Source organism: Ictidomys tridecemlineatus, chromosome 3 (genome assembly GCF_052094955.1).
Source record: "Ictidomys tridecemlineatus isolate mIctTri1 chromosome 3, mIctTri1.hap1, whole genome shotgun sequence".
Classification (NCBI taxonomy): domain Eukaryota; kingdom Metazoa; phylum Chordata; class Mammalia; order Rodentia; family Sciuridae; genus Ictidomys; species Ictidomys tridecemlineatus.
Window position 1 is genome coordinate 85977597 of NC_135479.1, and position 26542 is coordinate 86004138.

Consider the following 26542-nt stretch of genomic DNA (forward strand, 5'->3'; position numbering starts at 1 on the left):
GGGCTGGACACTTTATGTACATCATCTCTTTTAAGCCTTAAAATAAACAACCCTGTAAGGTTAGAAGAGGTTATTCCTGTGCTGGAGGGGCAGAGTCAACCACTCAAGGTCATGCAGCTGGTAAGTTGGTTTGGCATCAAGGTCGACTGCAATGCCAGTGGGTTCTTTCTGTGACACCGTGGTCATAGGGAGGGGAGCCGTGTCCCCTCTGAAGTTCACCACCGTTCTGCATTATTTTCTTTTGATATGCAAGGGAGAACAGAAATAGGACCCAGGAGCAACTAAGTCAGAGCTGAGCGCGGCTGGGCAGCAAGCCAGGTCTGGGTGAGGTCTGGGTGAGGTAGGCTGTGTGTCATAGCCATGGCCTCCTAGGTCAGGACAGAGATCTGACCGACTGCAGATGTGTGCCCAGGTCTGCTCCACAAGACTGGAGAATCGGGGCTTTTTCCTTCTGGAGGGATCTGTTGCATCCATCATTGAAAAGCTTGGAGAATAAATTCTGGAGAGCTTAGTTTGGAACTCTGAATTTGACCCAGAGCAAAATCCAGGAAAAGAATCTGAAACTGACTGTCTCTAAGCACTTAGGAAAAGTGATGACTGCTCAGAGCAAGAATGGGTCACTTCCTTCCTTGGTAGTTTCCAGATGAGCAGGGCAGTAACAGCCGTGGCTGCAAAGCCTCATCCAGGCATTTGCCAAGGTCTCCCAAGATGACCTTGGCAAAGGGGTGGGAATGCACACAAGGTCACATTGCAGGCAGGTAGAGTTGTCCACTGCTGCATGACTATCCCTCCAAAGGTGACTCTCCCCTCTGGTGGAGAGTGCCGGAACACTCAGGATCAGCAGGTGCAAGCACTGGGTCAGGGTCGAGGCTATCTAGATCCAGGTTGCTGTGAGATCCCAGCAGCTGCTTTTCCAGAGGCTGAGGATCCCGTGCCAAGGCTCCTCCCATGGTCTAGGTTCTACCTAGTGGCACCTGATGGCTCACTTGGTTAAAGACTTTCAGTATGTGCCTTTCACCTGAAGTCCCCTCTCCTTGTCTGACATTGCAGACTCCAAGGTCAAGTTCTGGCCCCTTTTCTACTTCCTGTTGTTCCCCCTGAACTCTTGGCTGTCCCCAGCTCTGTGGTGGACTTGCACTTTCAGGAGGACTCACAAAGCCTGCTGTGCAGCAGGGGACAGTGTCTTTTGGACTAGACCTGAGTTCAGGTCCCAGAGCCCCCAGGTTAGCTGCTAAGTGACAATTCCCTATGCCTCCACGGCCCTGCGTGCCAAGGTGGGGATGGTACTCCTGACAGCCGAGCTGCGCTTGTACACAGACTCCTTCACTCCCTCCAGCCCACGTCACGCTCTCCTGTGTGCATCGCCGTTGTCCCTGGGCCTCAGGTATTCCTTCCTGGTCCAACGTGCCACCTGGTTCCATTTGAATCCAACCCTCTTGGGGAATAGAGGTGCCTCCTCTTTGTAAGATGCACCTGTACTCAGGCCTGCACACAGGGCAGGGTCCTCATCTCTGCTCCTTGGTTTTCAGAAGGCTCTGCCCTCCTCCGCCCTGGCTGTCACCTACACCTGGGCTCTTCCACAAGGAAGGCCCCCTCCCTGCATCTTCTCCTTCTTTACGAGGGCATCATCTACCAACCTTAAAAATATGGCCACTTTGGCTTTGAAATCTGGCACGTGATGTTCCTCTTCACCCCTCACCTGGCCACTGCCTGGGGTGATTTCCAAGCCCACATGGACCACCCACCAAAGGCCTCCGTTCCTGCCTTCTGGCCTCTCACAGTTCCTCCACTGTATCTTGAAGTTCCTTCCTGCATTGGACCTTGCAAGTCCTACGACTGCCCCAGAGTCTCGAATCTATCCCCAGGTCCTGAACACACTCTGTCTCCTCCCAGTCACATATTCTGCAACTTTGGATAAAACCATGTATCCACCCCCCTGAGGGCTCCCGCCCATGCATGACCCTCCCAGCCCATCTGCTCCCTCCTGCGCTTTATTTCTGGTCCACCTGAGATCCCAAGGTGAGTCCTTTTAAGGATCCTCAAAGCAGTCCCTAAAGCCACATCCCTCCTCACCTCCACCACTCTCAGGTAGCACACTGCCCCCCCGAGGTTGGACGCAGATTTCCTGTTTCTCTGAGGCTTCCGGGGAGAAGCCAAGAGCTGCTGGGAAAAGCCACCCTGGGGCTTGCAGCTCTGATCTCAGATGGACCAGCCACATGGACTGGTAGTGCCTGTACATAGGGCCACCCACAATATAACCAATATCTTCCCCCCTCAAGTCCCTGAGCTTCCCAGCAGCCCTCACAGTCAGCTGAGAATGGTGACGCTCACCTTGGAGGACCAGAGAAGCCTCCTCTCCCTGCTGCCAAATACCCCTTCCTAACACCCACCACTGTCCTGCCCACCTCCCCTCCAGGAGCAAGGGGCAGGAGCCCAGGCCGGTCCATCCACCCGAGCTGGGGCTCCCATCCTCTCACCATGGAGGCTGCGGACCTAGCAAGTGCAACCTGAATCTGCCGGGGAAGGTGCATGTTCTGTGGTCCACACACTGTGAATTTTTAAAAAATCTTTTAATGAGCCCATATTTAATATTTTAGGATTTTTTCTTTTGACTTTTTCTTTTGATAAAACTTCAGGAGAAGTTGCAAGAATAGTAAGAACAATTTTCTTATGGATATTTCACTGGGATTCTCTGAATGGAAATATTTTACCATGATGGCTTTATCCTTCTCCCTCTCTCTGCTCCCCTAACTCCACACACTTTTCTGACCCAGCTGAGGATGTTGCAGGTGCGATGTTCCTTTATTCCTAAATACTTAAGTATGTTTCCTTTGAACAAAAATCTTTCTTTGACATGACTTTAATAAAATAATCAAAATCAGGAGATTAACACCGACACAACACTATTATCTGACCTAACAGATCTAATTTATATTTTTGTCAATTCTCCCAATATTCCCCATTATGGCAATCAATCAATCAACTAATCAACGCATGGGCTGCACTTAGCTGTCACACCTCGTAGCTCTTCTTTCCTCTGGAATAGCTATTTTGTGTATCACGGCAGTGACATTTGTATAGGCCAATCATCCTGTAGAATGTCCCTGTCTTTAGAAACAAAGTATGACCCCTCTGGGAATGGCAGAGACGGGACAGCGAGCCCTTCCCAGTGGGTCACATCAGGGCGTGTGTGTTGTCCCTCTGTCCCAGGCTGTCGTGTTAGCTTTGACCATTTGGTTAGGATGGTGTGGGCCACGTTTCTCCAATGTGAAGTCAGTAAATCATGACTCCCCTTGGAATCAGTACGTCTAATTCTAGGAGTTATTTCGCAGCCATGTACATAGCTTGTCATCCCACGTCACCTAGCTTTAGGACCCACTAGTGATTCTGGTGTAAGTCAGATGGTTTTCAAGTGGTGATTTTCCAGCCCTCATCCCTTTAGCGCTGGAGTTCTACCTGGGGAGCGCTCTCCTTCTCCCCATTTGTTTGCTCACTTGATTGTTAAAATCGGCTACACTCTTACTGAAACTTAGTTCAGTGAGTCCTGCGTATCTACTTCATTATTTTCACGCTCAAACGGTCCCGGCTGTGGCTGGGGGAGACCTGCAGCTGGCCTCTGTGTCCTCTGACAGGTGACCATGCTTCAAGGGCTTCCCCAGTTTCTAGGACCACGAGATACTCCAAGTCTGTCTTCTACGCTCTCTCCCCACATCCAGCATCAACTAGTTTCCTAAGGAGCCCTTTTATGTGATAGTATTTTGAAATCCAAATTAGGATGCCAATTTATATAACTGCTACTGGGGTATAATTATCTCTCAGGAGACCAGGCTAAGATATAGATGTATGTGTGTCTGTATACACACCCAGCCCATTATCTATCTATTTATCTCTCTCTCTATCCTCTATCTAGTCTGTCTTAACCATCCACCCATCCACCCAGCCAGCTGCCTTTTCTATCCGACCTCTCCATGACTTCACACTGATACTACAGTTCCAGTCCCACACAGCAGGGCATGTCTCTTTCCTCTGTCCACATTTGTATTTCCCTTCTCCAACAACGAGAAACCCAATTTCCAAGATCCACAAGATATTTATTTACTGCTCAATTCTAGGATACACAGAAAATGATTTCAGAATGGCTAACCTCTCTGTCTGGGAAAAGAAACCTACTTCTTACATTGAAATATGTAATAAGTTTAATAATGTTTACCATAGAATATTTTGCTTTCCACGTTTGGCCATTGCAAGTGATGCGGCCATCAACAACCTTCCAAACATGGAAATCCGTGTTTCCAGTTTCTCTTGGGAGGTCAGGGGTGCCTTTTCCTGGCCTTGAAGAGGGCACGCCTGCTCCCCCTGTTCTCTTTGCTGTTGATGATGAACCATCTCTCTTTGTTCTTGCACACTGGACCTCACTTTATCCAGGTCCTGGTCACTCCCTAAAGGACTGTCTCCCAGTTCCTAAGTGGACAGTAAGCCTGGGGTCACTACCATTGCTGCAACGAGCCCCCTCCCAGACTCTACCAGCAACCCAGGCTGCTGAACCCCAGAGTCCTGCTTTTCCATCTGCCCCTAATTTGAACTCTATCCTCTAGCACCTGATGCTGGGGCTCTCTGACTTTTCTGTCTTCTATGACAGAAACTGTTCTCTGAGGTTCTCCTCTGGCTTCTCTGCAAGTTCTTCCTCCTTCCCAGGCAGCTTGCAAACATCTCTCTCCGTCCTGTCTTCCAAATCTGGCTCTTCTCCTGGACTCGGGGGGGGGGGGGGAGGCAACTCTCTCCCTCAGATTCACTCCATTACCAGATGAATCTTACCTTCTAATTACCTTCCCCTGGCAACATCTCTCTTCATTCCTGTAATCCCTGCCATGTTAAAAATATTGTTCAACTGCCTCCTAACTGGCTTCCCTTCATCTCCTGCCCAGTGTTGTGCTTGCCTGTGCAACAGAAAGAGCAAGATGTGAATGATCTCTGTATGGATAAAAACCAAGTCCTTACAAGTGCCTACAGGGCTCTCACGGTGTGCTTCTTTTCCTCTTCCGCTGCATCTATTGCAGCATTCCTCTTTGCTCCATGTTTTCTAATCATCACGACCCATGCATTCCTTGGTGGCCCTGCTATCCTCTGCCACAGGGCCTTTGCACATGCAATTTTTTGTGCCAAGACTGTTCCCTCCCTGCATCCCCTGACCCTGGCCAACTGCATCCTCTGACCCCGGCCAACCTCATGTTTAACTTAAGAAGTGCCTCATTCTCTAGCTCAGTCCTTAATGTTCTCAGAAATGCCTTCCCTAGACTCAGCCTACATCAAATTCTGATTTACTCTGTTCACCTGGATAGCATTAGGAATGTGCCCTTCGTGGTGCATGAAACCTTAATAATTTTTACCTCTGTGGGATTTGATTAGTGCCTGTTTTCCAGGAACGCTGGGCCACCTTCTGCTCCCATGTGTCCTTGCATCCAGCAAAGCACCCAGCACATCTCCATGCTTAAGAAGAGATCTGATGAATGACCCGAGGCAGGGTCGCCTGATGGTTATGGCATAGACAATGGGGGACCCTGGTCCTATCACTTGATCTCTCTGAGCCTTGGCCTCAACTTCCTCATCTGTAAAACTGAGTAACAGTATCTGCCTCATATGCTTATTGTAAAGTTTAAAACCAGTTCATGAAACACACTTAGAATATTCACTGGTGAGTGGAAAGGGTGGTGTAAACGTACGTTAAATACGTGAAATGAATAGGTGCTAACCAATTGTTGAAGGAGTATTAATTAAACTGACAAAATTTGATTTTAGAAAAGGAATACAAGTGGACTGTTGTTGAAATATAGGCCAATGGCCAGGTTATATTGATCGGGTATAACAAACCATCTAAAAAACATAAAACAGGGTTTAAATTAAATTCTGCTTCCATTAGAAAGTTCGTGAATGCATGTTGGAAAACAACCACTTACATCTGGGAATACATCCAACGCCCTGAGAGAGGTGCGGGCTGGACTTTCTCAGTGCATTCTGTGAACACTTTGGGTATGTCTGAAGCTCTGGGCGGGTCGTACATTGGGCTGAATCGTTTCTGACAAGGATCAGTCAAACAAGAATAAAAACCCCAAACGAACTTTTAAAAGCCACTGATGCCCATGACCCGGATTCCTCTGAGCCTCTGAGAATCTCCTGTGAGGGCCCAGGGAACCGCCAACCAGGGCAAGGATGCATCTAAGATGAGAGGCCCATACTTCAAAGTTCAGAAAACACAGGTGCCACTCCTTTGTACCAGCTTGTGTCTTTTTCTGGAACATTCTTCCAAGTGAAGGAGCATGACAAACAGCTGGTGCCACATTTTCCTCATCCAGCTCGTTACGACTTTGGTCATGGACAATCATCAAGGAGAGTCAACAGATGCGCGTGTCTTTTTCTCCGAGGTGTGCCTTCCTGCGACGAGGGGGTGCGTGGTCACAGGGCTGGAGACAGCAGAATGTTCTGAGGTGGCAGGGGGAGGGCTTCTAGCCGTTTTCAAGGGTTGGTTTCAAGACAGAAGGAGACAGGAAGGAAGGGCGTCTGCAGCTCCAAGGGCTGCTTGCAGCAAAGGGTTCAGAGCAAAAAGGGACTGAGATGTCAGTCAAGGAGGAAGAGGTCATTGAGTTCTCCTTAAAGGCACAAAGCCGATCGCCTGAGCTTGGTTTAATTTGATGCATATGCATGTGATGTAGAATTAAAACTGGGAGTTGTTGCAGTGAACACTCCAACAGAAGGGAGGATCGTTTTCTTCATGAATAAAAGGATGTCAGAGGCGCCAGGTTTTCCTTCTGTCTTCCAGATGAGCTGGGTCCATGCAGGGTAAAGGCTCTGGGCCAGAATTGGCCCTGCAGAGGCCACTGGTCAGCCAGGCCTCCTCTGCTGGCTATGGGAGGCTGTGGATGCCACGGGGGCCCTGAGCAGCCAGGGTGGACCCTGACCGTGCAGAGAAAGGGAGTTCACAGCACACCCCTCATGTGGCCAGAAAGTCCCTTGTCCCCAGCCCCATCTCCACCTGCTGGACGCCCTCCTGCCCATCTCCAGATTTTCCCCATTCTGCTTCCTCTCCCCAGAGTGACCTCGAAACTGTTCCCTTAACTAAGTCTTCTACCTTCTTCAAGCACTGTGTCACCTCCTCCAAAGAGCCTTCCCCAGCTGCCACGTGAGAGACAGATGTCCCTCCTTTGTGCCCAGCACCACGTCATTGCTTCCACCGTCTCTGTGCCCTGTGCTGTGCGCTGCGGGGCGAGGGCTGTGGTTGATCCACTCTTTTCCAGCCTCGGTGCCTGGCCTGGGGAGGATGCAGTAGGTAGGTACCTGTGGGTCGTGGGCAAGGCAGCACCCAATGGGCAGCATTCAAAGGGACTCCGTTCTGGACTTGAGAAATGACCAAGTGTTTCTGATAGAAAGGGGCACTCAAAATACAGGCAAGGGGGCGGCGGGGGTCGTACCTGACCAAGGTCTGTCCGTTAATAGCCTAAGGGACAGACATCAGGTATCAAGGATCCATATGATGAATTTTCTATGCATTCTGTAGTCCCATGACCTTTCGTGATCAAGAGGACTCTCCGAAACCTCCCTGGTCACAATGAGGCTGTTCATGTCGCTAAGGGGAGAACCAGCAGGCTCAACCTGGGGGATCTAAAGTCTCCAGGACAGAGCAGATGGAGCCGTCTGTGGAGCAAGGGGTACCGGCCAGCCCCTGAGGAACCTCACAAGGACAGCACCATGGAGCATGGAGCCAGGGGACACTGGGATAAGCCAAGCCAGGCAGGAAAAGCCATGAGTGGCCAGGAGTCGAGATGTTCATAAACGGTGAACACAGATATGTGGAGTCTTATACACCATCAGACAGGGGTTTACAACAGGCTCTTACATTCCATAGACCCAGTAGAAGCCACGTATGTCCCCAGCTGAAGGTAGCTTCAATAGCATCCTGGGCACTACTGTAAGATACACAGGGATGCTGCACCACGGGGCATACTGTGCCCCCGAGAAATAAAGTCACATTTTATTTTAACACAACAGCAATACCATTATTGACCTTAAAAAGTAATAATTCTTTTTTTAAACAATAGTTTTAAACAATAGTTCTTGAACAGCACATAAGATCCAAGTGGGCTTAAATTTACCTATATTTCCTAGGATATTATTTCAAAGTTGATTTGTTTGGATGGGATTCAAATAAGGTCCATGTGAAATGTTATGGGTTGGGTATGAGCTGTCCCCACAGAGCTCCTGCATTCATGCACGAATGTTCTGAGGGGAGGTGACTGGATTGCCACAGCTAGGACCTAATCAGTCCCTGACTGGGTGGTAACTGAGGCAGGGGGATGGACCTGGAGCCCTGAATAAACCAAGAGCCCCAGATAAACTTTCCCTCCTTTAAGTTGTTCTTGTCAGGTATTTTGGTCACAGTGATAAAAAGCTCACTAATACATGCAATGTTTCATTTATGTGTCTCTTAGGTCTCTGTTTACAGTTTCCAGTTCCTCCTTTTTTTTCTTGCTGTTTGTTAAAAGAATGGAGTCATTTGTTCTAAAGAGTTACATTTTATATATAACTAGAGCAACCTTGTAGAGTCATTGTATCTCTTTTTTTTTGAAGTTTGCTATTTTCATTGATGCATAATTGATATATACAACAAACTGCACAAATGGTAAATTTTGATGTACGTGTACACCCCGAAACCAACACAGAGATCCAGATAGCCAACTTATCCAACATCCCCGAGGTTCCCACTCACCCTCCCTATGCTGGCTCCCCTTCACCCCAACTCTGAATCTGTTTGCTATCCCTGTACATTAGTTTGCGTTTTCTTGAATTTCATATTCAAGAAACCTATCATGTATACTGTCTTTGGTCTGACTTCTCTCACGTGGCATGATTATCTTGAGATTCAGCTCTGAGATGGGTTGATTCCTTTTCATGACTGAGTACTATTCTGTTGTACAGATAAACCACAGTCTGCTTCTCTATTCACACGCTAGTGTTTCTAGTTGGGAGCTGTCATAGTTAAAGCTGTTCTGAACATTCACGCACAAGGTTTTGCATGAACATATTCTCTCATTTCTCTTGGTTAAATATCTTGGGGTGGAATGGCTGAATCACTAAGTAGATGTATATTTAACTTGTAAGATGCTGCAAAAGCTGTTTTCCACAGCCCGGCGCCAATTACAGTGCCAAGGGTAGTGTGAGGGTGGCAGCTCTCACATCCTTACCGTGCCCAGGCTTTAGGGAGCAGGGGCATGGCATCGTGGTCTTAATCTTTCATTCCCTCATGCTGTTGAAAACCTGTCCTGTGCTGATTGCCCTCCATATCTATTCTTTGGTAAAGAGTCTATAAGAACATTCACTATTTTGTTTGTTTTGTTATATTTCATTTTTAAATTGAGAGGTCCTTTTATATTCTGGATACCAGTCCCTTATCAAATCTCAGCTTTTCATCTTGTTAACTCTCTTAAATTTGATGAAGTCCAATTTACCATTTTTTTTCCTTTATGGATCACAAGACTTTCTCCTAGAAATTTTATAATTTTAGGTTTTACATTAAGGTTTATGATCCATTTAGAGTTATGTGTAGTGTAAGCTCTGAATTGATTTTTTTTTCACATGTGGAAATTCAGTTGGTCTATACCATTGAAAAGATGGTCCTTTTTCTACTGTGTTGCCCTTACACCTGAGTGAAAAATCAGCTGTCTACATTAGTGGGAGTCGCACTGGTACTTTATATTCTGGTCCCTTTATCTATTTAACTATCTTTATGCCCATGTGGCTTTAAAATTAGTCTTGAAATCAAATAATGTGAATTCTTCAACACTGTCCTTTTCAAAGTCATTTTAAATATCCTGGGTTCTTTCCATTTCTATGTCAATATTAGAATCAGTTGATCTACTTCTACTAAAAAGCCTATTCACATTGGCCGGATTATATTATTATATGGTGTGCGTATACAAACACGTAACAACAAATCCCATCATTTATGTACAACTATAATGCACTGATAAAAAACGTGGAAAAAATGTCTATTGAGATTAAGTTGAATCTATAGGTAATTCTGGAGAGAAATGAAATCTTATCATTGTCGAGTTTTCCAATCCACGGACAAAGTATCTCTCTCCATTTGAATTGGAACGTCTTTAATTTGTTTCACACTGTCATGCCATTTTTATGGTACAATCTTGCATACCTCTGTCAGGCTCATCGAAATATTTCTTTTTTATATTATTGCAAGTGGCATTATTTTTATTTCAAACTATAATTCTTTGTTATTAGCATACAGAAGTACCAATGATTTTTATATAATAAGTGTGTGTCCTTCTCATACTTACTAACTTCTAGTGGCCTTTTGGTAGATTTCTTAAGATTTTCTCTATAGATAATTATGTCAACTGTAAGTAGTTTCATTTTTCCATTCCAGTATGGATGTCTTTTATTTCTTTTTCTTCCCTTATTGTTTTGGCTAGGTCCACCAATCCGTGTTGAACAGAATAGTAAGAATGCACATTTTTATCTTGTTCCTGATATTAGGACATCGAGTATTAGTCTTTTGCTTGTAGTAAGATGTTAGTTGTAGATTTGGGGGATGGTGAAGGAAGGTTGTTTTCTATTGCTATTTTGCTGTGAGTTTTTTTTTTTTAAGTTATGGATTGATGTTGCCAGTTGACAACTGTCTTTCCGGTATATTTTATATATATATAATCTAGTAGATAATCATATGGCTTTTCTTTTTTAGCTTGTTAATATATTGAATTACATTGACTAACTTCTGAGCATTAAACTAACCTTGCACCTTTGAGATAATCCTAGTTGGTGATGAAATATTATCTTTTATATGCATTGCATTGTTGGATTAGTTTTAAAGTATTTTATTTAGGATTTTTGAATTTAAGTTCACAAGTTTATAATTATAAAATGAACTTCTTATTTCTGGTAATATTTTTTTTTCCTGAAATTTACTTTCCCTGGTATTACTATAGCCACTCCGGCTTTCTTTTAATTAGAGTTAGCACAGGGGAGGTTTCTATTCTTTTCCTTTTAACCTATCTCTGCTTTTATATTTAAAGTACTCTCCTTCTCCCCATCCCCTCCTTCCTTCTTTTATGTGGAACTGGGGACTGAACCCATAAAGTGTGATTCTTATACACACTCGCTCCTTACCTGCAGTCTCAGTTTCCACAGTTTCAGCTGCTCAAGGTCAACTGTGAGTCCGACAATATTAAATGGAAAATTCCAGAAATAAATAATTCATAATTCTTAAATAACATTTATTATAGTAGAGTTGTGGTTTTCCCACTTTGTTATTTATCTCTTACTATGCCTAATTTATAAATTAAACTCCGTCACAGCCGTGTGTATATGGAGGAAAGCAGAGTACATACAGCTGGCTGCTATCTGCAGTTCCAGGTGTCCACCGGCCGTCTGGGAGCATAGCCCTGTGGGTAAGGGTGGACTGCTGTTTATAGCTGAGCCTTGCTTATTTTATCCAATCTGACAATCTGCCACTTAATAAAAGTCATTAGACTATTTATATTTAATGTAACTATTGATACAGTCAGATTTAAGTCTCTCATTTGCTTTCTATTTGCTCCATCTGTGTCTTTTGACCCTTCTTCTTTGAGTGAACTGAGTATATTCTGATTCAAATATTTCCTTTGCATGTTTATTAACTCTGCTTGCTTTGCTATTTTAGGGTTTAACATGTACATCTTGAACTTATCAGCCTACCTTTAAGTGATATTATATCACTTTATGTATATAGTACATTTCCATTCTACGCCCCCCAGCCTGTTCACTCTGATTGATATATATTCTACATCTATATATGTTATAAACCCCATGGCATATTATAATTTTTGCTTAAATTGTCAATTATGTTTTTAAGGAAATTTAAATAAGAAAAAAATCTTACATGATACCATATGATAACCCATGTGTTGTGTCCTGCATTCCCTTTATAGGTCAATATTTCCATTTGGTATTATTTTCCTTCTTGCCTGAAGATTTTTTTTTCTTTTGTAGTGCAAGTTTTCTGGTGGTGAGTTCTTCCATCTTTTGTAAATGTAAAAATATCTTTTTCTGTTTTTGAAAGACATTTTTGCTGGATATAGAATGGATATAGAATTTTAGATGGTTAGTTTTTCTTTCAGTTCTGTAATGATGTAATTTCCCTAAATTCTTTTTTTGGTAAATTGAGTAGCAAGAAATCTGCTGTCATCCTTATGTTTGTCCTCTTGTGAATACTTTTAAGATTCTGTCCTATTCCTGGTTTTGAGAAATTTGATTATCACATGCTTTGCTAAAATTATCTTCTTTACATTTCCTGTCCTTGGGGTTTGATGAGCTACTTGGATCTGTGGGATGTTTTGTCAAATCTGGAAACATTTTCCATCATTATTTCTTCAAATATCTTTTCCCATTCTCTCTTTTTTCCTTTTGGGTTTCCAATGACAAATGTATAAAGCTGCTTGAAGTTACCTCATGTATCCGTGATATACTTTCTTTCTGTATTAAAATTCTTTTTCTCTCTGTATTCCCCTTTGGGTAGCTCCTTTTGTTATACTTTCAGGTTCACGTATCTGTTCTTCTACAGTGTCTAATCTGTCATTGCTCCTATCTAGTGTATTTTTCTTCTCACAAATTATATTCTTCACCTATAGAAGTTTGATTTGGGTCCTTTTTATGCAGTCCGTGTCTCAACTTAACTTGTGAACATATGGCACATAAGTGTTTTGATCTCTTTGCTGATTGTAACATCTGAGACCTCCCTTGTCAGTGCTGGTTTGGTTTCCATTGATTGATTTTTCTCCTCATTATGTGTGGATACAAATTTAAACTTTTTGTCACAGAATACCAAATTGTCCTTCAAAAATGTCTCCTTATTTATTCTATCACTAGCAGTGCCTGAGTGTGGCTGTTTTCCCCCAGTCCTGCTAGCACCAAATCCTGTCAGTCTTTGATATGATCCAGTCCCATAGGCTAAAACTATTGACAGACACAACCAATGTCCACAGGCACCAACTATCAGCCCAGTGACGGACAGTGGCAATTCTACGGTGGCCAGGCAGCCAGGGTAGCTGCCCTCATGGTGCCTTGAGGTATTGACCATAGTTTTATTTGCGTTTTCATTGATTACTAGTGACTTAGCGCATCTGTTCTCAAGCTTATTGGTATAAGCATTCTTCTTCGGGACACTGCCTACTAATGTCCACTGACCAGTTTCCACTGTATTGTTTGGATTTTTAAAAACTCCCTTCTTTGAGCTATTTATTTACTAAGAGTAGAGATCCACTTTCACTTTTTCAATAATAAAAAAATGTTTTTTGGTAAACAAAGCTATTTTCTTTACAATATATACTTGTACATGATTTCTTTCAAGAAATGATTTCATGTTACTCAAATACTCTTTCATATATTAAAGGTAAATAGGAATTGATTCTGGTATAAAAACAATGCCCTTAAAGGCAAAAGTTTTTGAACAAAGCAATCATACAAAACATTTATATACATAAACCTACATAAATCCATAATATGTAAATATTTTCATATCTATCTGATATCAATGTAAAAACGACATAATCTTTAGAAATAATCAAGCAGACTCTAAATGCCCTTTTAACTCCCTTAACAATGAAATGGAAAGTCAAGGAGAGGAAACGTTCCCAGATTATATATTTCCAGCTGATTAAATATTTCTTTCAATGTCATGCCATCTGTATTGAAAATACCCTACAGACAAGATTGTTAATTTGCGATAGTCTAAGATCTATTCTTCAAAAGGAGAAAATGTCACAGTCTTCATTAGGGAAGCTTCTGCCTTCCCACTGAAGAGTGGTAGGAGCTTTCAGAGGCGCACGCCGCCTATTCACCGGGCTGTGGAGGGGCGTGTTGGGAGCGCTGGGAAGAAGCCCCTGATAGAGGCACGGGTCCCATAAAGGGCCTGGTGTCTTTTTAGCATCAAGGACAATGTGAGGCGGGCGGGCAGGAGAGCGACCCCATCCAGGGACAAGACGTGCACACGTGTCACAGGCTAAGGGATGCCAGCCCTCTGTGTGTGACGGAGGGAATGCACGCCACAGTTATGTGATGAGTGAATCCGCTGAGCATTTCCACTGAGGGGGTGACGACAGCGACCCGCAAAGCCCCCCAAGGCTTCACCCACCCACCAGTTCTGTGGGACTCAGGGCCCCCTCACCAACCTGTTTGGTGCAGATGGTCTCTGGCCACCTCGAATAAACGCAGGTGCATGTAGGTGATGGGGTTGAAGGAGCCGCAGGCCAGGAGCACCACGGGGATTCGGCTCTTCATTTTTTCAGGCGTGTCTGCGCCCAATGCAGTGGCCACCCTGCTTTCCTGGAGACAAAAACTCACATCAGGAAGTTGGCACCAAGACAAAAGTCCAGGCCAGTGTTTCTAACCCGGCCTGCGCAGCCATCAGATCAGTAGCATTTAGGGACAGCTCACATGGGCCAGGAACCTAGGCCAAGTGTTATGTCAAGGTGCACATCTTCTGCCCAGTCCTTTCCAGAACTCCGAGTGGTGACTTACATGACCTTAGAAGCTGCTGGGCCAGAACTGGAACCCAGGCAGCCTGACTTGAGAGCCCACACTCTGCCCTTCACCCCATATGCCCTTCCTGGGTGCTGTGGGTCACCTTGAGGACAAGAGGAAGTCTACAAGGCTCCCAAATGTCAACTCTGATAGTCCAAAAGGAACTCAGCAGGCCCCGTAGTAGACAGACACTTTAGAGAAACTTTATTTTGAAATAATTTCAAACATAACGAAATTTGCCCCCAAGTTCCCCGGTGTTAACATTTTACCACACTTGCTTGATCATTCATTCTTACACACACACACACACACACTCACACTTACACACACACACTCACACACACACCCCTAATCTGTAAATATCTATAGTAACTTTTTCCTGAAATTTTTGAGGGTCATTTGTAAAAATAATACCCCTTTACCTTCAAGTTCTTCAGCATATGTTTTCTAAGGAGGAAGAAATTTTCTTACATAACTGCAGACCAATGACTGAAATCAGGAAATGCTCAAGGCAGCAGGACTACTGTCTAATCGACAGACCTTCTGATTTCACCTACTGTCTTTCATCTGGACGTGAGCACTACAGAGCCAGCTCTCACTCTGTTCTCCTACTCTTAGCACCAGGGTGAGGTTAGAGGAAGGAAGGAAGCCGCCTGGCCCAGGGCCCTGCCTCTCGGGCACCCTGTGAGCTGCAGGGGGAGTGAAGAGCTCCCTGGGAAGTAGGCCTTGGCCTGACTCCTGCTCCGCTACTCAGTGCCTGGGAGACCTGGGCAGAGCACAGCCCTCTCTGAAACTCAGTTTCTTCATCTGTAATATGGAGTCAGGGTTTGGATGTGAGGTGTCGCCCAAAAACTCACGTGTGAGGTAATGCCAGAAGGTTAGGGGAGGAAATGATTGGGTTGTAAGAGTCTTAACCTGTCAGTGAATTAATCCCCTGATACAGATTAACTGGATGGTAACTGAAGTGGTGGGGTGTGGCTGAGGGAGGTGGAATTGGGACGTGGCTTTGGGTCTATATTTGTATCTGGGAGGTGGAGTCTCTCTCTGCTTCCTGATCACTGTGATGTGAGCTGCTTCCCTCTGCCACCTCTCTTACCACGGCGTTCAGCTTCATCTGAAGCCCTGAGGAATGGAGCCGGCCGTCTATGGACTGAGACCACTGAAACCGTGAGCCCTCAAATAAACTCTTCCTCCTCTACAGTGGTGCTGGTCGGGTCCGTTAGTCACAGCTGTGAGAAAGCTGGCACAGCTGGGGATAGTATCACTCTGCCCCTGACAAGGGACAGGGAAGGCAAGGGAGAAGCCAGTGCACCTGTGGTGGGCAGCTCAGGGTGGTTCCTGATGTTCCCCACCTCCTGGTGTTCACTCGTAGCCCCTTCCCCTCCATCCTGGGTGGGTCTGGTGACTTCCTTCTAATGAACAGAGAGTGGCAAATGCATAGGGACGTCCTGCCTGAGGGAGGGTCACAAAGTCCTGGCTTCCCTCGGGCTCACCTCTCTAGCTCACTCTGAAGGACCCGGCTGCCAGGTGCCAGATGCCCCATGAAGGGGTCCACGGGGCTAGAAACCCAGGGAGATCTCTGGTGGCCAAAGCCAGGAGGAATCAGAATGACCAGCTGCTCTGTGTGGAGGTGGATCTTTGATGGTCAAGTTTTCAGGTGAGACTGCTGCCCTGTGGACACCTGATTCCAGGTCGGTAAGACCCTGAGCCAGAAGACTGGAGACCCACAGGGACTTGAGCGAAGCAGCAGCCAAAAATAAATAAATAAGCGAGTGGCAGGAAGACCAGCAGAGTAGCCGGGGAGCGGGGAGAACCGGGGAGGGAGGCGGTGAGGGGGAGGGGGGGGACGCCGTGGACTGAAATGGAGTAAATCAAATTCTATGCATGCATGAATATGTCAAAATGAACCCAGCGATTATGTATAATTATACTAGTCCAATAAAAAAGCTGAGATAATAAATCAAAATAAACAAATAAGCGTGCTGTTCCAAGCTGCCTATTTTGGGGTGATCTGTCATGCAGCCACAGAGGACGTGGCGGCCAGCAGATGGGAAGCATCCGCGCCTCTCTTATCCCTCCAGTCACAGGGACTTCGGCTATAAGCGTGCAGTTTTGGGGGAACCTGGAGAATTCTCCGTTGCTGGGAACTGGGATCCTCTTGACCTAAGGAATTGTTTTTTATTTTGAATTTACTAGTGAATTATGGTCAACGGTGGGGCTCATTTTGACATATTCATAAGTGACCCAAACATAATTGATTCCATTTTAATCTCTAGCACTTTCTCTCTCCATGCCCTGGTCCCCTTCCTCTACTCCACTGGTCATCCTTCTATTTATTTATTATTTTTCGGTGCAATTATGATTAATATAAAATTGGAATGCACTGTGATACATTCACACATGCACCCAGCAGAACTTGGTCAGCTTCACTCCCTGTTCTTTCCTTGCCCGTGCCCCTGGGTCCCCTGCTTCTACTCTCCTCATCTCTCTTCTGTTTTTGCAAGATCCTCTTTTATAATTAAAGGGAGAGGTTTTAATCTGGGTGCGTGGTGGACTTTCCCAGGCTTGTATCCACTGCTGCTTGCTTGCTGTTAACAGACCAGCAACAAAGGACTACCTGTCGTGGTTTCTTTGTGAGCCACCTGCTTTAAGCTGCCTTGAATGCTCTTTTATTTTTCTTCCAACCAGAACACCCCCAGCACACCCCCATCTCTTGACTCAACGCAGAAGATCACATTATTTACGACTTCAATCACTAGTACTGACTGCCTGCTAGGTGCTAGTATCAGAGATGCATTTGGCTTGAAGAACCCAAAGCCTAACCTCAGTGGCTTGAGCAAAGAGAGGTCCATTTGTTTCTCATGTGATAATAAGTCTAGAAGTAGACAGCTGATGGTATTGGATCATGGGCTCAATAATGACCTGCAGTTAGTTCTCTTGCTTCTTCCTCCTGGTCACAAGATCACTCCTTTAGCTACAGCCACCGTGAGTTCAATCAAGGCAAGCCACAGATCAAGGTGTTTCAGCCAGCTTTTCTGCTGATGTGACCAAAATACTTGACAAGAACAACTTTAGAGGAGCAAAAGTTTATTTGGGGGCTCACAGTTTCAGAGGTCTCAGTCCATAGATGGATGACTCCATAGCTTGGGGCCTAAGGTGAGGCAGAACATTATGGCGGAAAAGCAGCTCAGGACATGGCACCAGGAACCAGAGAGAGTGTTCCTCTCACCATGGACAAAACAGAAACCCAAAGGGCATGTCCGCAATGACCCAACTCCTCTGGTCACACCCTCCCTGCTTACAGCTACCACTTAGTTCACTCTATGAGGAGATTAATACACTGATTAAGACTCTTGTGACCTAATCATTTCACCTCTAAACTTTCTTGCATTGGCTCACACATGAGCTTTTGGGGGAACACCTGATATCAAGACCATAACAAGGGAGTTGTACTAGACCACTGTCCCTCTTAATCTGAACATAAGTGCTTTTGAGAACCACCTGTAGATTCTTCTTATTGGCTAGAACTAGGTCACATGGCCTCTCTAGCCCCAAGCGGGGGCTGGACAGGCATGTGTTTAGCCTCACAGCCTCTCCAGCAGCAAGCAGCAAGAAAGGGAAGCTGGGAATTGGGTTAACTGGTCTATAGCGGCCACCATAGAACTCAGGATGTGACTGTGCTCAGAGCACAGAGGCTGCTGGGACAGCTTGGGTCAGCTCGTCTCTGACTTCCCTTTAGTGAATCACATGCCACAATCTAGAAGGCACCTGCCCACGTGCTTCCTATCTACCTGAGAGGAAGTCCCGTGGGGTCAGGAGGCTCTTTGTCTCTGGATCTCAGCTCTGAGCACAGAGCATGGCCAGAGTAGGGCTCAGTGGAGTCAGAAACAGCACTGACCTGGCTGCACAGGGGACCCAGGTCCTGGAACCTTCAATCACTAGGTATTGACCCTGAGTACTTCCCCGTGTACAGAAAGGTTGTCGTGGATATATTTGGAGCTACAGTGTGAAGCTGAACATCTCTGAGCCAGGAGTAGTGCTGCCTCCCTACGCTCCCTCTGAGGTTGAGGAACACCCGCTCCTGCGTGCAAGGACAGGGGTCTACAAGCTGCCACTGGCTCCTTCCTGCGAGGTGGAGTGGTTTAATGCTATATTATTTGCAAGGTGCGCTGAGTTATTCACAAGGACAGCCTCGTGGAGACGAGTACTTAAGGAGATGGCTGTTTCTCCCAACTACTTTGAAGCCTCTCAAAATTCTATTTCATTTTGACAAAATATAAAATTTGGAGCCATTAAAACATGGAACTGCAGCATCTCGGGTAGCCTGGGGTTTTCATTCATTTTCCAAAGTTTCCAGAAATTGCAACTTAGAACATTTATTTAAATGGCAGCATCAATGGCAACGGGTGTGTTATTGAGAAGATCGGATGAGCCTCTCTCTTTGCTTGTTTTCCCTGCCGGGCCACACTGGGCCAACACTGCTTTTAACAGTGACTGTGCCCCGTCCAAGCCACGTCTTGGGCTGGAGGACGAGGCTCAGGGATAAGACTAGGGCACCTGAAGCATGTGCATCCTCCAACTTAGCGCCCTCCCCTCGAGCCCCAGAGAAAGGCCCTGATGGGTTGGGATGGACTCCCTCGGGGTCCAGCAGGGACAAACCAGGCTCTGATGTGAGAGCAGATCACCAGGCACAGGTGGCAAAAGAGCCTCACCTGCCTTGCCATCTCCTACTGTCTCGGGAGAAGAGTAAGTGGGGCAGACGTTTTGCTCTTGGGAAAAGGCTGCTCGTCAACAGTATTTAATGGAGGCCCGCAGAGTGGGTAATAAATGTTGCTGAGGACTTAACAAGTGGAGGAGGTGGCATGCAGCCTTCTCAGACTTTGTCATTAAACTGGAGCCAAGGCAGATTCCACCTCTGGCCTCCCACCTTTCAGCCGGCTCCACAGCATTTCATCCGGCTGCTCAAAGACAACCTGCTGCTTCGGCAAATGACACCACTTCAAAGGATGTCATTTGCTTCTGCAAATGTCTCTGTGACCTCCTGAAATGCCCTCCCCACCCCTGGTGATCCACATCCAAGGTTTTCTCCTTGGAATATTTACCCCATGTCTTCTCCCCGACGATGATGTAGCCAGAACACATTTGGCCATTTTCTTTTCTCATCAACCACAGAAACTGTATTCATTTTTTTCTCTGTGGCTGGCTCTTCCCCAAGGACAAGGCAGATCCTAGAGGGTGGTTCCTTATGCCCTTGGTCCCCTCAAGCCCTAGCAGTAGCACACCTGGGTGCTCAGGAGGTGTGTGGGAATCGAGTGTCCCCGCCAGATGGCTGTTTTCTCTTCAGTCACAGCCTGTGTCTTCCAGAGATATAGACTTTCTGACTCCTTAGGGACACTTAAGACCCCTCCAGTTTCAGGACTGCACCCGCTCAGATGGAGTTAAGGAGACCCTGCTCTGCTGTGCCTCTTCAAGGATGCTCTCTGCAGGGACCGGTGCCCCCTGCACACTGGGCCCGGCTCACTGCCCGCCCTGGGGAACGGAAGGCTGCCACTTTGCCAGCAGAGCCCAGACGGTGCCCTCCCAGAACCCCCTTCCCAGACACCATCCAGGGTCTGCACCACGGCCAGGCCTCTGGACAGGCCCATGGGACAATCACTCATTAAGTGTTCTGGGCATGGGGTACAACGGGAGGCGGAGCAGATGTGGCTCCTGATCTCAAGGAGCTTCCAGTCATCTGCAGGAGTGACAACCCATCACACACCAATCATGGTGGGCGGTGGGCAGGGGGTTCAGAGCTTAACACCTCGCTGCAAGAGGTCCACATCCTTGTCCTTGGAACCTGTGAATGTTATGCTACCTGGTATGATGGATTTTGCAGGTGTGACTAAAGGAAGGGTCTCGGATGGGGACGGTACCTGAATTCTCTGGTTTTATCACCAGGGTCTCTATAGGCGGGTGGCAGGAGGGTGAGATGGATGGAGGAACATGTGTGGATGGAGCGGGGTCACAGGAAGGAAGGCTCTGGGAAGGGCCACCCGGAAAGCAGTGCAGGTGGCCTCTAGGTGTGGCACAGCAAGGAAACGGTGTGTCCCCGGGGCCTCCAGAAGGGGTGTAGGCCCACCCACCTTCGCAGCACATTTCTGGCCTCCATGTGCTGTTCTCAGCCACCAAGCGCATGAGGACCTGTGGCTGCAGCATAGGAGATCCCCACGATGCCCTCTAGGGTGGGGTCTCAGGTGACCTTGGAGCGGGGCAGGGAGGGAGATAGAGCCAAGCTGGTGATGAGAACAGTGCTGCATGAGACTGGCCGGGAAAGGTGAGCAACCAAGGCCACGTGGCATCCTCAGGACAGCTGCAGCTGTCCAGGTCCCCTCCGCCCTGAGAAGATCAGGTGGGACCCAGCTTCCCCAGGGTGGCCTCTCTGCTGTTCCCATCTCCCCTGGCTTGCCAGGTAACGTGGCTGGCCAGAGCTCCACACGCACTGAATTCCAGCTCACCTGCACTCCCTGGCCCTTTTGTCACATGCCGTCACAGACACAGAGAAGGAGGCAGGCCGGGAAAGTGAGCTGCAGACGGTAATGTGCTAATGCTCCTGGCTTGGGAGGCAGTCAATTCACCTTTCCCTGCGGTGAGCGCCTGGCACCTGACCCAGGAAGGTGGCTGCAAACGCCCCTGTTTATTATGGACATAAAGCAGATGGCTTGGGGCAGAATGGAAATGGATTCTGCAAGCATCTTTCATTACCCAGACCTTTGGACCAGACTCCTCACCTTAAAGAAAACAAGAGACACGGTGTGTATTTGTGGGGTTGACGGCCACATTTTTCGGGACCCAGGGTGATCGTTTCCACCCGGGTGAGCATACCAGCTCCTCTGGGGCCATCAACCTTCACGAGAACCCCCGCACCGTTTCTTTTCAGCTGGGTTAGATTGGCCCCTGGTTGCTATGGGCACACCCGCGCTGCTGCTGAGAACAAAAGCCAAGCGAGCTATCTTTGTCGGTGTGCAGGTCCTTGCCCGCCAGCCCTGGGAGGAAACAAACATGCCAATTATGCACTTGTCCTAATTACGAGGCTCCCAGGGAAGCAGGCGGCTGGCTCTTCAGTTCTGAGAACTTTCGAAAGACTTGAAGGAGCACAAGGAACGGAAGGAGGTCCCGGGCCATCCCGCACTCGTGAGTCTGGGAATAATTTTGGTCGTGGCAATAAGTGGAGCTGAGCAACTGCCACTGGGCTTGCCGAGTGAGGAGCTTGGAACTCTCTAGAAAGTTGACACGCATCGAGCGTTGAAACTTCTTTTAACAAGCCTGGGAAGGATGGGGGTTTGGGTTGCAAGAGCCCTAATCAACTTCCCCCGGGGCCCTGTGAGCCACGTGGAAGATGGAGACAATGACCTTGACCCCTTTCACACAGGACTTGATCCACAGGGGCTTTTCCAGAAATTTCCCCTCCTTTCTCTTTCCTTTCATTGTGTTTAGAACAGAATTCACCATTCCTAACTTGCTTCTAGATGCTTGTGGTCTTGTCTGAAAAAGACCCCAATCATTACTTTTTCTAGGCACCTATCATCAAAACCTGGCAGCCCCTGGGCACATACTCTGGCTGACGGGCAGATCGCTCACACCACATTGCCCTGGAAGATGGCACCTGTCCCACTCGGTGGCAGCCCGGTCCAGCTCCAGCCACATCAACCATCAGCTCCAAACGTCAACTGTCCTGGCACAAATCAATATGGAGAAACCGAGGGACGGGGCAGGCTAAAGCCAGTCTGATAGAAATCACGTCTTCTGTGATAAGGAATCAATAGGCCCCCAATCACAGCTGACCGGCCACTGGGAACAAGGCAGGCAGAGGACAGGGTGGGAGGTGAGGGCGCCTGGGGACAATGGTAGGAAGGAAGGTGGCAGATAATTAAGAACACAACCTGCCCACTGCTGTGCCGGTGCCTCGGAGGTAGAGGGACAAATAAAACCGGCTCCTGATCACAGGAAGGTTATGATCTCACAGGAAGGACAACCCCTGGGCCCCCAGGCATGGCAGCCGGCTGGTACCTCCCAATATCCATTCTTCTTCCGCTTTAGTCACAGCATCCGTCTTACCTGGGCCTATTGCTACATCTCCCTGCCGCCTTGGCAGAGGGGTGAGACCATGAGACTTAGGGTCTGGCCAGTGATGTTTAAGCAGAAATCTTAGGTGTTCCTTCCCAGAACTCTCTTTGCAATAAAAACCATGCCTTTATCCTCATCTCTTCTCTACTCCTGCTGCCTGGAATGTGACAGCTAGACTATGACAGCTATATTGTTTGCCAAGAACAAGAACAAACTCAAGTGTGATAGAGAATAAAGTAAGAAATGCAGGAGCCTAAAAACCCTGAAGCTGCCGTACCAGCACTGGACCTCAGCTCCAGGTAGCTTTCACCTGGGGGAGAAATAATCCTCTAAGCCATTATTGTTTTCTATTTTCTCCAATACATGTAGCTCAACCTAATTCTAATAGTTATGTTTACTGAATGTTTGCTGAAACAGTTTCTAAAGAAACAAAAAAGTCTGTAAACTTTTGGAAGTTCTATTGCCTCAGTTAGATCTACTTCATACGCAGCAACTTAAATGCAGATTGTTTGAACGGGGAAAATACACTTAAGGGGAAAAAAATCTACCATAACTTAATTTTTTATATGAATTTTTCATGGGAAAAAAAAATCCTTACTCAGGAACCTGGAAAGCTGGAATGTGTAGCAGTGAATCTGCTTTTTCTGTAGATCACAAAACCCAGACGCTGTCCCATCTACATTCCCCCAAACACATCCATTATGGTGTGCCGAAGCACCCTGCTTCCAGTGGGCATTTGCCATATGGCTTGGCCGTTAAATGGTTTTCTGATACTTGACAAAAATGAAGCACAATCATTTTGCAAGGAACTTGTGTTCCTAGATGGGTCTTTTCCAAATAACAGCTGTGCTTCAAAATTGAGTTACTCAATTTGCAATTTGTGGACACAATACTCAGACATTTACAAGTGAGCAAAACCTCAAGTCACTTGGGCCATTTCCAAGCTTCAGAGTTTATGAAGTTTTTAGCAATGTTATGAATGTGCAGCTGTCGACAAACTCAAGCCAGCATCTCTGAACAACCAGACCCTGCGGGGACGTCCTACTTATCAGCAGGTCATGTGGTGTTGATGGCAAACCTATAGGAAAGAACACGAGAGAGAGAGAGAGAGAGAGAGAGAGAGAGAGAGAGAGAGACAGAGAGAGAGAGAGAGAGAGAGAGAGACAGAGAGACAGAGAGAGAGAGAGAGAGAGAGAGAGAGAGAGAGAGAGAGAGAGACTCAACCCATAGCCTACAGATGAAATCCCTATGGCTTCTCTCCACTCCTCACCTCACCTGTGTAGATGACACACACATCTGCAGCTCTGGTCTCCATCTTGCTTATGAGCACCTACAGGTCCAGAGACATCTACTTGATACCACTTGATAACAATGTAGATGGAATGGAATCAAAGCCAACAAATATTTTCTAATTGAGTGGCCTTGATTGACTGTATCAGTCAGGAGATGCTGGGTGAGCTGCAGTAACAAACAACCCCCAAATCTACAATAAAATTTTATTTCATGTTAGTATATACACTGTTTCATGATGACTAGAAGCTCTGCATTATGTCATCTCTGTCTTTCAACCTAGCACTCAAGATAATAGATCATTCACTACCTGGAAACGGCCACCATAGCAAGAAGAAGGTTCTGGGAGGCCCTTCACCAGCAGTTTTACACTTGGTTCCAAATTGGACATGGCGTTTCCATAGACTCCATCCCACTACAGCAAGCTAGAATGTACATTTCTACTCTGCTGAAGGTACAGAATCAGCAACATTTGGTGAATACCATGTGTTTACCATAGTCAGTGCATCCACCACCCTACATCTCAGCAACCCTTGAGGGAAATGGAGATAATCATACTCACCTCCAAGGATTGCCGTGTGGGTTACTGGGATCTACTCAAGAAGACCAACAAGGTGCTCTAGAAATATCAGTTTCCTCCTTTCCCCCCTTGTTCAATACATAACTTGCTATTTTCCAAATCTACTCTGGCTGTTGATATCCCCTTGTCTGAAAAACACTCCACCATTTTTCTAGTTGTTCAAGGTCAACATCTGCCAGTTGGCCATGACGTCTCCTCATCCTTCATCAACCCCTGCCCCTAGTATAGTGACCTTCAAGGACGACCAACATTCCTAGACCCACACCGCTGTAGGCGTTCAGTATCTTATTGGATTAATTACATTTTTTAAAAATTTCATATAAGACAAATTCTGGTTATTTTGGTCCTTCTCCCAGCAAAGGCAAAACAGTGAAGGAGCACAGACAGTTCTGAGAAGGCCATCTCTTAGAGATCTCAGGGTGGACAAGGCAGGACAGTGTCCCAATCCAGCCTGGACAGGGTCACTGGAGCCCATGCCAGTGTACAATGCTGTTCCCTGTTCTTTTCTTTTATTTTTTTTAAAGAGAGAGAGGAGAGAGAGAGAGAGAGAGAGAGAGAGAGAGAGAGAGAGAGAGAGAGAGAGAGAGAGAGAATTTTTAATATTTATTTTTCAGTTTTTGGTGGACACAACATCTTTATTTTATTTTTATGTGGTGCTGAGGATGGAACCCAGCGCCCCGCGCATGCCAGGTGAGCGTGTTACCGCTTGAGCCACATCCCCAGCCCCCAATCTGTTTTTAACATGCTAAGCATATTAACCAGTCCTGACGCCAGGCTTGATCACTCAAACTAATGTGGCGCATCGACTACTTCCCAGGCACCAAGCACAGTCCTGGCCCTTCTCCAGCCCTGTGATAAAGGCTGGGCTAACTTGTTCTCCACTAGGATTTGTCTGTCAGGCGACAGCCTTCATCTGGCCTCCTCTGCCCCTCCTCCTTGTTTCCCTCCACTGCCCACCTGGGTGCCATCTCCTCACCGAGTGGCGGTCACCTGGTGTTCTCTGTGTGGCTTTTAATTGTTCCTGCTTCCTGAGCCTCTGCTTGGGCCATTTCTGGAAGCCCCTCTTGCAGAACTTGCCCTGGTGGTCCTCCCAGAAGTCAGGGCTTCCCCTCTGACCTCTGAGAGGGGACCCGCTGTCTATTGGGGATTACTGAGACCCCACCCTTGCCTTGCCTTAATGCTGACTCCCCAAGAGCAAGATGCCAGGGGTCTAAGGCAGAAGGGAGGGACACTTGCCTCCTTTCTTCTTTGGGGGACAAGGTTAAGGTGAAAATTAGATCAAAATGGGAGCCGGGGATCCGCGGCCACAGCATGGCAGGGTCTAGGCCAGCACAGGAGGACGCCACCGAGGGAGAAAGAGCCCCAAATCAAAGCAGCAGAGCCCAGGCGTATGGCCTCACCCCCCACTTCTGGCTTTCAACATGGGCATGTCCTCGTTCCCCAGTTTGCTTTACCTGGAGTATTTCTGTCCCCCAGTTGGGGTGTCAGCTCCTCTCTGAATTTAAATTTTGTTCTCACCCCATAAATCAGGTCTCTGCTTTGGGTGGGCTGCCCCCTAGGACATCTTGACCCCCAATTCCCACCTTAGAAGCACCCTGGGATTCTCAGGCCTCCCCTGGCCGCTGCCCACGCCTAGCTCAGGGTCTGTGCCAGGGGCCCTGCTCCAGTCCAGCACTGGGTGAAAGGCCACATCTCATATGGGGAAAGCAGTCCTACGTCCACTACGACCCTCAGGGTTTCCCTGGGTGGCCCCACAATGCTGAAACAACTGTTGGTGACAGCAGGGCATGGCACTGTGGCACAAGACAGGCAGCCATCTGGGCTCCACCCCCCCCCAGCCTGTTAGTTCTCTCTCTGCAAAATCTTTGCTTTCCTCTCCCACCCTCCACAGTCCTTGGTCTGGGGCCCATTATTTCTCCACTGGGCCTGAATCTACTCTTGTCTCCTGTCTCTGCTCTCACCTCCCCTGATCCATCCCCTGCCCAGCTGCCCAAGGGGCCGTTC

At 47.1% G+C, this 26542-nt stretch overlaps 1 protein-coding gene across 11 annotated transcripts in view; it reads right to left on the bottom strand.

Annotated features, from left to right (window-relative positions):
- Nmnat3 (nicotinamide nucleotide adenylyltransferase 3) overlaps window positions 1–26542 on the bottom strand; it is a 139976-nt gene that overhangs the window by 74134 nt on the left and 39300 nt on the right. For all 11 annotated transcript variants that reach the window (XM_040269887.2, XM_078043414.1, XM_040269886.2 and 8 more), the window contains one exon: window positions 14211–14364. In XM_040269887.2, coding sequence (XP_040125821.1) covers window positions 14211–14319 — 109 coding nt within the window. In that variant the 5' untranslated portion in view covers window positions 14320–14364. Of the gene's footprint in view, window positions 1–14210; window positions 14365–26542 lie in introns of those variants that run through there.